Source organism: Labrus mixtus, chromosome 23 (assembly GCF_963584025.1).
Source record: "Labrus mixtus chromosome 23, fLabMix1.1, whole genome shotgun sequence".
Taxonomy (NCBI): domain Eukaryota; kingdom Metazoa; phylum Chordata; class Actinopteri; order Labriformes; family Labridae; genus Labrus; species Labrus mixtus.
This window is the reverse complement of record NC_083634.1, coordinates 21290297-21305296: the sequence shown is the minus strand read 5'-3', so window position 1 is coordinate 21305296 and position 15000 is coordinate 21290297. Positions and strand designations below refer to the sequence as shown.

The window sequence follows — 15000 nt, the reverse complement described above, 5'->3', positions numbered from 1 at the left end:
GGACACTGATGAGGTATTTAAGGTCTCCACGGCAACCAATGACATGCAGCCAGATCAAGGTGGTCAAACAACATCAAGGCTGTTTGACCAGAAAAAACACACATGACGGTCAGGGTGAGGGACACACACACACACACACACACACACACACACACACACACACAGACACACAGACACACAGACACACACACACACACACACACACACACACACACACACACACAGACACACACAGACACACACAGACACACACACACACAGACACACAGACACACAGACACACACACACACACACACACACACACACAGACACACAGACACACACACACACACACACACACACACACACACAGACACACAGACACACACACACACACACACACACACACACACACACAGACACACACAGACACACACACACACAGACACACAGACACACAGACACACACACACACACACACACAGACACACAGACACACACACACACACACACACACACACACACACACACACACACACACACACACACACAGACACATACACACAGAGACACACACACACACACACAGACACACACACACACACACAGACACACACACACACACACACAGACACACACACACACACACACACACACAGACACACACACACACACAGACACACACACACACACACACACACACACACACACACACAGACACACACACACACACAGACACACACACACACACACACACACAGACACACACACTAACACTAACACACACACACACACATACGACCTCTGACCTCTCCAAGGACTCACCGTGTTTGTGTGTTAGTGTGTGTGTGTGTGTGTTAGTGTTAGTGTTAGTGTGTGTGTGTGTGTGTGTGTTAGTGTTAGTGTTAGTGTGTGTGTGTGTGTGTGTGTGTGTGTGTGTGTGTGTGTGTGTGTGTGTGTCAGATATAAGGCCGGTCTCCTCTGCCTCTCGTTTCATTCTCCTCCTTCTCATCACAAACATGTTGGCGCGTCTCCTCTCCTCTCTCATCTCCTTCGTCTCCTCTCTCGTCTCCTTCCCTCCACCCTTCTTCCTCCTCCTCGTCTTCATCGCTGCAGCGCTCGTCTTCCTCCTCGTCACACGCCGGTCCGTCCATGAAAACCGACCCTCGTCCTCCATCCCCTGCCTGCCGCGGCTCCCCGTCCTGGGAAGTCTCCCCTGGCTGGGAGGAGGTCTCCCCCCTCACCTGCTCTTCACCCGGCTGGCCCACAGGTGAGTCTACCTGAGCCTCCACAGGTGAGTCTACCTGAGCCTCCACAGGTGAGTCTACCTGAGCCTCCTCAGGTGAGTCTACCTGAGCCTCCACAGGTGAGTCTACCTGAGCCTCCACAGGTGAGTCTACCTGAGCCTCCACAGGTGAGTCTACCTGAGCCTCCACAGGTGAGTCTACCTGAGCCTCCTCAGGTGAGTCTACCTGAGCCTCCTCAGGTGAGTCTACCTGAGCCTCCTGAGGTGAGTCTACCTGAGCCTCCTCAGGTGAGTCTACCTGAGCCTCCTGAAGAACTCGTTACTGTGCTTTAGGTATTCATGTCGATAGTTCATCATGTTCAGAAGGACTCGTTATAGAGAGCTGCTGTTTAATACAATAAAACTCAAATGAAATCTCTCTGACTGGTGAATAAATCTACTGATATCTGAGATAAAATTATAGATAGTCATTGGATATATTAACTTGCAAACTTACACCTCTTACCTCCAGCAAGTATTTTTACATTCAGTTGACAAGTCTGAATAAAGGTTGTATTTCATTTTAATTTTTTTAAACCAGTAAGAATGTAAAGTTAAATCCTTGATGTATAAATCTCTATTCTTGTTTTTTATATTCTAAGTGCTTATATATCTATTCTTACATTGTTTTATTTTCTTTGGTAACCTGCTGCTGTAACGCCACAATTTACCAGTTTGGGATCAATAAAGTAATTCTATTCTATTCTCTAATATCTATATTATCAGCTGGTCAGGCGCCTTTAGTCACATTTAGAAGTGTTTGTTGTTGTTCAGGATGTTTAGTCACGTTGAATATTTCTGACTGAAAGTTTGTGAGGAGCGGTTATCCTTCAAACATTTGAATTCAAAGCACTTTTGGGAGAACTTTTACTAATCAGAAGAAACACTTCCTTCTTCTTGAAGTATTGCTGGACGATCTGTGCACGGCATGAATCTGGTTTTGAGGTTTTTCAGGAGGCGTTGATGTCACTGAGGGTGTAGAGGTCACTTCACAGGGCTGACTGAATGTCCTCTCATGTGTCTCGTTGTCTCAGGTATGGCTCTCTGTTTGCGCTCTACCTCGGTCCTCACTACACTGTGGTGGTCAACAACCATCAACACGCCCGAGAGGTCCTGCTGCAGAGAGGGAGGGACTTTGCGGGGCGACCGAGCATGGTGAGTCATGAAGTGTCGGGTAGTTGACTTGAATGTAACCATGTGTTATTATGTTTTAGACGTAATGAGACTTTATTGAATCCTGATCATGAAACACCATGACCTCAGTGGTGACTGCTTTGGACAATATTGGACTTTTTCTGAAATAGTAACAGTTAAATATAATGTTTGCATGTACGTCCTCTCAGGGATATATTGTCAACAGTTTGATGTTTATTTTTGGTAAATTCTGAAATGAAGGTATCACGTTTAAATCCCACCACATCCTTTAAACTTTAAACTAAAGATAACACAAAACCTTCATTGAGTTTTTTTCCCTGCAGGTGACCACCGACCTGTTGACCAGAGGAGGTAAAGACATCGCGTTCTCAGACTACTCTCCTCTGTGGAAGTCGCACCGTCGCCTCGTGCACAACTCCTTCACTCTGTTTGGGGAGGGAACGAGTCGGCTGCAGGACATCGGTACTCACACATCAAACAGATTTACATCCATACTTATTGAAATTCTAACCCTAACCCGTTTGCCAGTGAGGTGACCTGAGGCTTCCCTGTTATTGGTTTGTCCCACGGGTCACATGATGCGTTCATGTGCTCCTCGGTTAGTCCCAGTTTCCGAGTTAGGAAGTCGTTCTTCTTTTTTTAAATGTATTTATTTTTTATTGGTGATTAGATGAACAAAATGAAATAAGAATAAATAGACAAAAAAATTTAATAAAACGGACAAAATAGACAAAATAGCAAAACATAAATAAATGAAAAATGAGGAAGTCGTTCTTCTGACTTCAGTGTGTTCACATTTTGTTAGTTTGGGAAGTCTGAAAGTTGTAACATCAGCAAAAACCAGCGTGGTTTCTACGATGTGTGGAATTCCAACTCGTTTTTTAATGAATGAAGGGAAAGAACTCTGCACCTCGGACACTCACACCTTCATCGGATGACAACTGTTTGTGTTTATGTTTTTTCCTCTAATGTGATTGGACAACTGACACTGTCTGGTTTTTCCCCCAATAAACTTTTTTTGAAAACACTGCCGTTCATTTAACTAGCCTTCCAATGCCCGACCATCACTCCTGACCAATCACAAACTGTTGTTCCAGACTGTAGAGATGTTGATGAGCTATTACCCTCCCCCGCCCTCCCCCTCTTATAATCTCTTTAATAAACCAAACATTGTTTCTTAAGTTAAAATTACACAATGCTAATTCTGTTAGCCCATCAATGGTAATAACCATTATGTGTTAGCATCAAGCTAAGGAACTAAATTGTACATCTTTCTCTGAACATCTTCCTGCAGCTTCTTCATCGTCAAACCTTTAATCTTGTCCCTCCAGTTCTTTCCTCTGTGGACAGTCTTTGTGTTGAGTTGATGTCAGCCGGTTGCCGTGGCTTCGATCCGTCTCCAGCGGTGACCAGAGCCGTCACCAATGTTGTGTGCCAGCTGGTGTTCAGCGCTACATATCGCCATGGTGATGCTGAGCTACAGGAAGTGATCCAGTACAACAACGGCATCGTGCAGACGATAACCAGAGGAGGACTGGTGGACATTTTCCCCTGGATGAAGGTGCCTTCACTGACATCTATTTGGGTTCTTGTAAACCCTTAAAGTCCGTCTCTGTGTCAGTCTAAACCTGATCAGGGTCCCTGTAAACCTCGTTTCAGGTCTCTATAAAGTCTAAACCTGATCAGGGTCCCTGTAAACCTCGTTTCAGGTCTCTATAAAGTCTAAACCTGATCAGGGTCCCTGTAAACCTCGTTTCAGGTCTCTATAAAGTCTAAACCTGATCAGGGTCCCTGTAAACCTCGTTTCAGGTCTTCCCTAACGAGTGTCTCAGTAAACTGAAGGACTGCATCACTGTCAGAGACCGGCTGCTGACACGTAAACTGGAGGAGCACAAGGTGACGTCCACACTCTCAAAAGGCTTTAAGAACTTAAAAACAAGAAGCTATACATGTTGTGTCCACAGGGGGCGCTACTGTAGCTTTCATTGGGTCCTTCAGACTTAATGTAGCCCCCAAAGTTTTTAAGGGACTTTTTTTACCTCTTGTCTTACCTGTTTCCTGTATCCAGGCGTTGCTCGGTGACGGTGACCCCCGTGACCTCCTGGATGCTTTGCTAAAGGGCAAGAGTGAGAGTGGGCGGAGTCAAAAGTCACCTGGATCCGAGGAGGAGAGGATAACTGACGACCATGTTCTGATGACAGCAGCAGAGGCCTTTGGAGCCGGAGTGGAGACGACGTCCACCACCCTGCTTTGGATCCTGGCCTACCTGCTGCACCACCCAGAGGTCAGAACGTGATACGGCAACGACTACGATTAACGCGTACACCAACAACGTGGCAGAAAAGTGACCAGATTCTCAGCAGTCAAAGTGTGCAACCACTGCACCACCGTACAACTCTGAAAAAACCATATGATACCAAATAAAGATGTAAAGATGTGTACAGTAACTTAATGATTACATGTGTTGTCTGCTGGGCTCCGCCCCCTCTGCAGGTCCAGGAGCGCGTGCAGAAGGAGCTGGACGACAACGTGGGCAGTGAGCGACCGGTGTGTATGTCAGACCGCAGCCGACTACCGTACCTGGACTGTGTGATCAATGAGGGCATGAGGATCCGACCAGTTAGCCCCGTTCTGATCCCACACACTGCCATGACGGACAGCAGGTACGCCTGCTCCAAATATCAAAAAATGATTAACAGAATTTAAAACATAGATATGTTCTAGTTGCTTTTCAAATGTGATGAGGCTGATTGATTCATAAATAATTACAGACATATTACAGACATATTCATTTATACTGAACTAATAAACAGTTGAAGCCACACCCAAACTCTCTCTGACGTTTAGCATTGGAGGTCACTCGGTCAGTCGTGGGACTCGTGTTTTGGTCAACATGTGGGCGATTCATCATGAACCCCGACACTGGGACAAACCCGACCTGTTCAACCCCGGTAAGACACATTAAAACAACTTACAGGAAACTCTTTAACCCCCACCTTAACACTCTGTCTCCGTCTCCCAGATCGTTTCTTTGACGACCAGGGCCAGCGGGTCACGCCCTCCTACTTCCTGCCGTTCGGGGCGGGACCTCGAGTGTGTGTTGGTGAATCGTTGGCCAGGCTGGAGCTCTTTCTCTTTTTGTCTTCAATGCTGCAGCGAATAAGTTTCAGCCTGCCAGAAGGGGCTCCCCCACCCAATCTGCAGGGGCGCCTGGGTGTGGTTCTGCAGCCATTACCTTATAAGGTCGTTGTTGCTCCAAGGGCGGGGTTGGGAGGCAGAATACAATTATAGGGGAGGGGTTGCTAGTGATGCAGATTGTAAGAAATGAGAAACAATTTTAATTTTACACAAGTTAAAGGACACCTAGTGTTTAAAATGGGTACTGCAGTCCCCCCCAGCCTCTGCATGTTTCTAATAAGCTCCACGAGCAGAAACGTGCTCAAACTAGGAAAAATGAAAAAAGGTAAAGGGAGACGCTAACTGAAGCTGTCATGAATTTGTTCTTTATGTCTTGCGTGTCACAAATTTAAAAACAAAAAAAGCTAATGCTAGCCCAGCATGCTCAAATTTCATTATTTTGCAACTTTAGTCTAATTGCACACAAGCTTATTTTGAAAACAGTATACTTCTGGATTAATGTTCAAATGTTAAAGAAACGTTTCTCTCCTGTGGAATAGTTTCATAGAAATCCTGTTTTGACTGAGTGTTTGTTTTAAACCTAGATGGAGTGTTGATTACTGCTTTTTTTTTTAAATCAATAAAAAGTGATTCATCTCCACATGGTGGTGCTGGTTTGTTTCTTCACTTGTACACGATACACAGGTGTGACTTTGACGCTCAAACGGTGGCAGACTGGTGGTAGGTTTTGACAGTTTTATTCAGTATATCTTCACACACTTTTAGAACAGGCTGGTTTAGTTAAATCACACACATACATCCACACATACACACTCAGTATTAATGTATTGATACTTAGAATTAGCATTGTTACCATCTTTGTAATATTAGAGGACTTGAGAGGCTGATCTCTTCTGTGCTTCCTTCGACTCCTCCGACAGAAACCTCATGCAAACAGGAAAGACAGAAGAGAGGAGATACAAAACATCCTGTAGACAGAAAAGGGCTCCTACAGTAGGAGCATGACACTTTGTATGGTGACAGGTGAAGCTGCTGCTCAAGTGAATGTTGATCAACGGTAAAAAAAAATGAGTCCAAACACAAGAGTTTCTACACCTTCGACTGGGTTCACATTTCAATCAGGATTGGTTTCCAATAGAGGACTGACGGGTCAATATCTCCACCAGCTAGGGGTTAGGAACTTCTCAACATGTTGAGGTTTCAGAATGGAAAATGGTCGGATTAAAGGAACCATCAACATCAACTTCATTATAAAACGGGCTTCCAAAAGTTTTTCAGGAACCAGTTTCAGCTCTCTAATTTACAACCAAATCTTTCACGGTGGGATGTAATGACGGTTAAATGTATGTTTCCACTGAATGCGACTCAGAGCAGAAGAGGTGGAGTGCAATCTACCGAAATGCAAAAACTGAACCCATTGGCAGACCTCTTTGAGTGATTAAGCTTTGGTCAGCGTCCATAAACAGAAATCAACATGCAAGTGCAGCTGATAATCCTCTCTTAGACATATTCCCTCGACTGCAACTCCATGTTTCTGTTCTTAAGTTGCTGTAATCATTGTCGGCGCACATCAAAGGAAGTCTTGGCAGGACATCCTAAACCAACGGCGACACTAAAACCCTGTTAAGCAAATTGCAGATGAGACCCGATTTTGAGATTGCTTGGGCTTTTATGCACCAAAAGCATCTATGACCTTCTTCTACAGACAGCTAGCGGATCTACTCCTCAAGAGGTTGATTAATAAAACGTTACTTTATCAGAAACGTAAGTTTAAAGCTTTGGGATAATAACTTGAGTTAATTTTTTGGTCAAACCAAAACCTGAAAATGTGAACCCACTTTGTGAGAATCTTCTGTTGGGGTGTTCTGTCCACCAGAATGTGACAGAGATACTTGTCTTGATATCTCAAAATGAACTGAAAAAGCAGATAAACGCTTGGCCTATCCGACATCAGCCTCAAATAAAGGAAGATCTTCTAGTCTTAGATATTCTGTTGATGCCAATGCTGCTACTTTGATGTAATCATTGAAGAAACTTTCGAGAAACTCGCAGGTTTGAGCTTCCAGGAGTTAGACGGTGTTCCCTTTATGAGTATACCAGATTGGTAGAAATATTGATGGAAATTATTTCAGACAGTGTCAATACTCTCCTGGTGCTCGGTGAATATTTGGATAAAATCCTCAATGAACCGCTAGACGTCACATAACCACCTGAGTTTCCTTTTATGTGGCTGATGTCAGGGCTTCAAAGCATTTGGTAAACACAGATTTGAGACATTTCCACAGTCACTCTGGTCAAAAGTCCACATCCACACAGAGCGAGAACAGCTCTATCTAATGCTAAGTAGTAACAGTTGTCAAGTAGAAATGGCACTCTGTAACCATGGAGATATACAACCCTATTAGTTAAGGTAAACAAAAAACACCATCAACCACAACATCAACGGATCGGTATCACCCTTGAGCTTTCTCCAGGAGGTCCTTCAACCTCTGTGAAAAAAATGTAAGCCTCAGTCATTGGATGCAACATTGGCCTGGATTCAGCTGAAGCACTCGTCGATTTCTTACAAGGTCTGAGACAAATCCAAGATGCCACCAGAGAATCAGCTGGAGCTTTCCTCAGTCCACATCGGCTCAAAACCAGATTCCATGATATGTGAATTTGACCGCTAAGGTTTAAAAAAACAAAAGCTTGGATCATTTTTATCCCTTGATGTTAAAATTCATTGTTGGGACATTGGTTTCCAAACTGAAGGCCAAGGCTTGTTGCAGTCCAGACAACAATCCATCGGTTAGTTTGCTGAAACTGGACTTGAGTGGCGACCTTTCCATGTCAGGACATTGCTTTGTTATAATGAGGTGCAGCAAAGATCTGTCAAAAATGGGCACCCATATGGTGACTTCTGTCAGCCCATCATCAACTGTGAGGATAGGGAACCAAGAACATGAAGTCCATGTTGTGATGCAGCATTGACACAGGGTACAGGGATCAATCAACAAGACTCGGGTCTTCACATTGGAGATGGTTGACTTAAAGGTACCCGTGAAGGAGACAGTAGTCCGTTGACCGGTTCCCTGCTGCTCAGTGGTTGCCATACTTTCACAGAAACCTGAATGCAACACTTTCCTCCAACATGAAGTCGCCAAAACTTGGTGTGTCCAATTTGAACATTCTTCTTAGAGGAGTTCTGGTTTCATTACAATCTGATGTCACTGCGTCTTCACTCGAGTCACATTCAACTCTCTGGTGTCTTTCCAACTTTTCCTACATGTGGTATGTAACGACACATTTGTGAAACTTGCCAAGTGTACAGTGACGGCAGAAAGAAACAAAAAACAAGTGCACTTTGTAAGAAAGAAGGAGAAATCTTGCTATTACAATCTGACTACTATGTTATATTTTGTGTTCCAGTTATTTGAGGAGCATCCTGCCTCAACAAAGGGGCGCATTCTTCATTGTTGAAACAGGATTTTGGAAAAGCAGTAAACAATAAAAAGATGAGATTGGGAATGAGTGATGGGATATTTTCTCAAAGTGTTGATTTGTCGTTTATATAAACACGGCACCAGCTCTAACAATCATTTAACTGCTGCTGTTGGGCCAAAGCCTCGCAGACCCGATTTGAGCATGTCCAAATGAAAACATGAAAATATTTTGCTTTCTTTGCTGTCAAGGCTTTTGGGGGAAGGGCGGGGTATCTACACAAAGACCCTTGATGATGAAAAATATTGCTAATTGCTCATTTTGTAATCTCAGGTGATTTAAAATACACCAGCATGTACTACACAGATGTTAATAACTCGTTCATTGACAAAATATAATCTTTTTGTTATATTGTTTGTTATATGTCTTTTTGTCACAAAATATCAACTTGTCTATCAATCTGAAAGGACAAAAAGATCGATATATTACAACTTCCTAAATTCATTTTTTCCCATTCTGTAACAGAAATACATGTTGTGTTGGGTGATGTTAATTAAGTCCATCAATTTATCACTTATTATCATTTTGTGGATTCTGAAAGGGAAAACTGGAGGGCTTAGACGGTGACTGAATCTATTTTATCTTTGACACGTTGTCGTATCTGACCTCAAATTCAGAGAAAGAGACAAAGACGGGTATAGTGACGCGCTCTCTCAGTTTGTTTGCTGCTTTGTTTCTGTCCTGAAGTGCCCATTGTTGATTCCGCTTTATGAAAAAAGCTTTTCTCTGCCGAAAGACTGACGCACAGAAAGCCAAATGTCTCGTCCCCCCCTGCAGCCATCCATATAGGATCAAGCTGCTATGAACACCCTAAATCCGAGAAATTTCTTCTTTTTCATAAACTACCCACTTAATTCCGCTCTCCTGACAGACGTCTTCATAAATACGTCTCCACTTATCAATGAATCAGTCTTCCCTCTGTCAGTCACAGTGAATCATCCTCCTACATAAGACTCATTTCATTTCCTAAACAGCCAATTCGTCCCGGCACGTTTCCAAATCTCTGTCATCTCACAGGACAAAGTCAGATGTCCACGGCTAAACGTCAACTATTTAAAGTCGTTTTGACAAACAGATGTAGGAATTAACATGTCATTGCAATCGAGGACAGAAAAATCCGTCTGGCGCACCTGAAGCTTGAAAATGATTCCAACATTTATGTCTTTCTGTCAACGTCTTTGCACCACTTAAGGTGGATATAAAATTGCAGTATTGGCAAATCCCATGTTATATCCATCTTATTTTCCCTCAAATTACCTTGAACAACATTTTAATTCATGTTTTACGTCTAAGTTTGAATCCCTTTTTGTTGCACTTGTGCAATATTAAGTGTGAAGTTGAAAACACGGAATTTAGAAAAATCTGATTTTCTCTGTTGCTAGTACGACTTCTAACTTCCACTGCATTATCGTTGTCGATGTCTAACTTTCTGTGTATGCAGGTTAATCACATCGTGTGATAAGATTAAATGACCAACCATGAGTGCAGGTTAGAAGTTCCTTAGGGAGAGGACAGGTGAACAAGAGGACAAGCTAATAGTTATGGATCTAAATAATGCCGGTTTTAAGTGTGAGTGCTAGAAAATTTAAGAATTTAGTTTTTACAGCAATTCCAGGAGAATTTGAGAGGGGTAAAGGGGTTTTTCCTGGAGTTTTGTGACTTTGACTGTCTGTACTTAGACTATTTACTCTGATGGAGAACATCACTAATTTAATCTACAGAGCACAAGCTGCCTGTGATAGCTCTGTTCTGTCAACCTTTAGATGTTATTTATCGGTAAACTTTGAAATGACACATGAAGGTGGATGCAACTCAATGGAGGCGGAAGTCCTTTTTGATATTTTACATACAAGTGATAACAGCTCTGTTGTGCAATAGTGGTTAAATTGAATTAACCCATGATGCAATCTGAATAATGCTTCTCTTTAAAAAAGACCGATACCCACCTAGAAAAAACCTTACAAACAACAGCTGACTTAAATTCCTACTTCCTGTTGAAGAAAGAATTTTGTAAAGACTAATGCTGACCTGCTATATTTGTTCCTAATAAAACATTTAAACATCTATGGCAAGTCACTTGAATAACAAATGCTGAACAACCAACATTTATCGATGTGAACTAACTCGTTTCCATCATCTGTGTTCAAAACTTCCCAAGTTTTCAGAACATTTCATAAAACGGTGTCGATAGGTGGAATCTTACATTCAATTTAGTTCTTCCAGCGTCTGGGCAACAAATCGTTTGATCCGTCTACGTCATTAAATCATACTGTCTCCATGACAACAACAGCTTTGCCACTGTCCTCAGATGTTGATGTGGTGGTGGAGGTTGAGTTACAAAGTAAACCTTCTTCTGCAGTAATGTGACTTCTGGCAGGGCAGTCCACACTGTCATGTAGATCAGTGTTTCCACCTCCTTTTTTATCTCTCTCCACTCCACCTCTGCTGTCATCCTCCATCCCTTCCCCCTTCTCCTCTTCTTCCTCTTCCTCATCCTCCATCCGACACCGGCACACCTCAATCCCAGAGTCACCTGTAAGTCGCCGATGTCTATACTGGCTCTCATCTGCTCCAATATCCTCATCTTCATCATCATTGTCCTTCTGATCCTGGTCCTCCTCCCCATCTTCCCAGCTGGGTTCTGGTTCAAAGATGTCCACACAGGGGGAAAACAGAGTCTGTTTGGGAGGGGACTGAGTAGCACGTGGCGAGGGGGAGAGGGATGAGGCATGGCCAGAAGAAGATCCACCTTTGTTTGACTGGTGCAGAGCAGTGAGGGGGTCCAGGAGTAAGGCTGGGGCTGGGGGGGAGGTAGGAGGCGAGGGGAGTGATGGGGGTGAGGGTGAAGATGGGTAAAGGACTGTTGGGGGAGACTGACAGGGAGCATAAGAAACATCAGCTTCTATGGTTATGGCTGGGCAGGAGGAAGAAGAGGCTGCTTGTGTTGTAAAGCTGAGAACTGGAGAAGGAGTGGAGAGTCCAGTTCCAGTCCTTAAACCAGTCTGGACGCTTAATGGTGAGTGACAGATGAGGTCTGACCCTGACGAAAGAGGCAGGACTAGAGAAGGGCCTGAAGTGGCTGGCACTGTGGTTTGATCTTGACAAGACACAAGAACAGCAACAGGTCCTGGGTGCTGGGGCAAGTCTGACCTTAATCTTGTGATACCCAAAACTTGATCTGACCCATGGGACGGTTCTGAAATCTGGTTATGGGTTAATGAAAGAGAAGTTGGAGCTGCATCTGTGGCTAGGATAGGGTTTGGCTGTGCATGACTTGGAGCTAGAATGGGGTTAGGTTCACAGTCTAGGACTTCGGGGCTTTTAAGTTGGATATTTGGCACTAGGGAAGGTTTTGAAGGTACTTTGTCTGAAGCTTGGGTAACAGCTGTTAGTACTTGGTTTGAAGGGGGGGCATGTATTGTTGATACTAGATTTGTATCCTGGGTAAAGTTTGTAGGTATTGCATCTGTTGCTTGCCTAAGGTTTGTAGTTACTGGGACCGACTTTTGGGTAAGGTTTGAGGGTTCTAGGTCTGTATTTTGGGCAAGGTGTGTGATTATTGGGACTGGTACTTCTGAAAGGTTTGAAGTTAATGGGTCTGGATCTGTAATCAAATGTGAAGGTACTGCATCAGGTGAAGGTTGGGTATGGTTGGAAGGTTCAGGAGCTTTAGCTTGTGTAAAGTTTGGAGATGCTGGGATTGGCACAAAGCTAGGATTTGGGTCTTCAATTGAGAGACCAGGAGAAACTGCCATGACGGCTAACATTCTTTCAAAATCTGGGGATGGTACTGATGTGTTACTTGGAATATTGGCTGTATCAAAAGTTCTTGTCAGATCAAGGGTTTTGAGGGTTTGGGTGACTGAAGAGATGTCAGAATTGCAAGCTGTTGGGGTTGAGCAATCTGTCGTTGAGGTGGTTATAGGTGAATGACTTGTTTGAAGGCAGTTAGTCAGGTTCACAATGCTTATTGTTTGGTTGGAGGTGAGTGTTGTGTCAACGCTTGGACTAGGGAGTGTACTTGAGCTACATTTGCTTACTGTTGGGGGACAGGGTGCTAGGTCTAGCTTTAGAGGAGATGAAGTTTCAACTGGAAGAGCCACCTCTGATCCAGGAGAGGGCAGAGGATGAGGGGGGACTGCTTTGTTAACAAGCGCCACGGTAACAGTCTGTTTGGGAACTGATGAGTCCGTGGCGATAGGTTCCTGTGCCCCAGAAGAAACTTCATCGCCCATGTCAATGTCCACAGTGGTAGCAGTCCTCTCAGACTCAAATCGTGTCCGATTTACCTCCAAACGGTTTGCCGCCGCGGCAATAGTCTCCATGGTGACATCAAGAGTGAGGGGTGCCGCCTCGCTAGGGGTTGTGGCGTGGCTGGTGTCAGTCTCATATGTGACAGGCGCAGAAAGGGAGGAGCTACAAGGTGAGGAGGGGCAGCAGGAGTCACAAGAACAACTGGAGCTATAAGAAAGAAAAAGTCGTTTTAATTTAAGAACATGAGCAAATGATTGCACAGCTTTTGTAATGAATGTCATCCTACGACCAAAACAATACTCAGCACTTATTTTAAAGAAGCCTGCTGTCATAAATTTAAGGATTTGTTTTTTGAATACATTGAGTATTACTGATAGTCCAACAGAAGCAAACACTCTTCTAAGACGCATTTCCAACATTTATATAAATACCTTTATAAAACGGATTTTCCACCAGCAGGACCCAAATGTTAGTCCCAGGAGCTTCTTTTAAAGACTGAATGTTGTCTGTGTTCCTCTGAGGTCCAAAGACCCAGAAGATTAGGTAACTGTGTCTGCTATCGTGAAACAAAGCCTGTTTCACAAATGTTTGTAGAGGTTTCACCCATCATTTTTTTAATCAGTAAGAGTGTAGGCACTAAGAGGCTGCAGGTCCAGTTCAAACATCCAGCCGATCGGTCAAGAACTTTGGTGCCTGCTCTACCATGCCAGCAAACTCGTCCCCCACTGACACTTTTTCTTATCGCGACCTAATAACTCTTCTGGTTTTAAACACTCAGCTGTGTGGTGTGTTATGGGGGATTAAAATACATGTTTAAGCTTGGTATGGAAACACATCCAGACAAGCCAACTTGCTCGATTTGTCTCCTGCTGCCCTGTCAGAAATATCAACTAATCTATCAATCAGTAAGAACAACCCAGGGCCCTTTTAGACCCTAACCTGGGTCGAGTTCCTTTGGTAAAAATGAAGCTTTTGCAGAAGAAGACGTAGTAGTGGTAGTTTTAGTAAAAGAAACCATGAAAAAGCATTAATCCAAGAAGGGTGCTACCTCTGGTGTTCCTACTGTGCAGTAGTATTATGACCAACGCTCCCAAAATGGCAGGCAATATTATTACCTGTTGTCAGAGCTGAAAGAAGATGGACCATCGCTGAGCGTCTGGTGTAGCAGCGGACCGTGCTGCGTCAGCAGGTGGGGGTCGGAGGTGCGGGGTGGCTGTGGGTAACGTGGGGTGGTAAACACTGAGCTGTAGGGTGGAGGAGGGGTGGAGGGTTGTGCAGCCACCTCCTCATAGGAAGGCAGCTTCAGAGACGCCAGAAAACCTGAAATCAGCCCAGTGTAGTGAGGTTAGCAAGGGAATTGCTACATGCTAGTTTTAAACTCTGCAATAACTGATACTTTTACTATCTGGTTCTTGAGCTGCTAAACGCTTCCTAAGAATAACCATCTCTCTCTTAAGGGACCTGGAAAGGAAACATCCTCCCTCTGTCAGACTATTTATTTTACTTTAAAGAAATCAGTGAACTAATATTTGTACCTCTGATATCTAGCTTCCCCTTTCATCCTCTGCACACTCTGAAAATTCACTTTTATTGTGAACTGACTCTGGCACAATGAACACATCCCAGTTCTCCTACAGACAGGCAGGCAGGTGTCTTACTTAGGTCCAGCATGGAGGAGGGATAGGAGTTGGCTCCGTGGTAGGCC

General features: G+C 43.9%; 2 protein-coding genes across 2 annotated transcripts in view; one reads left to right on the top strand and one right to left on the bottom strand.

The window, feature by feature from the left end:
- The first annotated feature begins 823 nt into the window (after positions 1 to 823).
- Positions 824 to 5804, top strand: LOC132958106 (steroid 17-alpha-hydroxylase/17,20 lyase). The gene is made up of 9 exons (XM_061030724.1): positions 824 to 1250; positions 2300 to 2420; positions 2744 to 2882; positions 3752 to 3981; positions 4230 to 4316; positions 4489 to 4704; positions 4914 to 5083; positions 5268 to 5371; positions 5443 to 5804. The coding sequence occupies exons 1-9, from the start codon at positions 1000 to 1002 to the stop codon at positions 5709 to 5711; spliced, it is 1587 nt and encodes a 528-aa protein (XP_060886707.1). The 5' UTR covers positions 824 to 999; the 3' UTR covers positions 5712 to 5804.
- Positions 5805 to 6279: 475 nt separating this feature from the next.
- The window catches only part of LOC132958100 (mucin-2-like), a 175558-nt gene continuing 166837 nt past the window's right edge, over positions 6280 to 15000 (bottom strand). Inside the window, exons 4-6 of the mRNA XM_061030718.1 lie at positions 14954 to 15000; positions 14411 to 14615; positions 6280 to 13502 (exon numbers count right to left, since the gene is read on the bottom strand). The exon at positions 14954 to 15000 is cut by the window's right edge and continues 115 nt beyond it. Of these exons, the coding sequence (XP_060886701.1) occupies positions 11306 to 13502; positions 14411 to 14615; positions 14954 to 15000 (2449 nt within the window). The 3' untranslated portion in view covers positions 6280 to 11305. The remainder of the gene's footprint in view (positions 13503 to 14410; positions 14616 to 14953) is intronic.

Bases quoted from the DNA above. Each gene is read 5' to 3' on its own strand.
- LOC132958106 (XM_061030724.1), top strand. From the start codon at position 1,000: ATGTTGGCGCGTCTCCTCTCCTCTCTCATCTCCTTCGTCTCCTCTCTC. The intron at 2,421-2,743 runs GTGAGTCATGAA...TTTTCCCTGCAG, and splicing joins TTGCGGGGCGACCGAGCATG to GTGACCACCGACCTGTTGAC. The intron at 5,372-5,442 runs GTAAGACACATT...TCCGTCTCCCAG, and splicing joins ACCCGACCTGTTCAACCCCG to ATCGTTTCTTTGACGACCAG.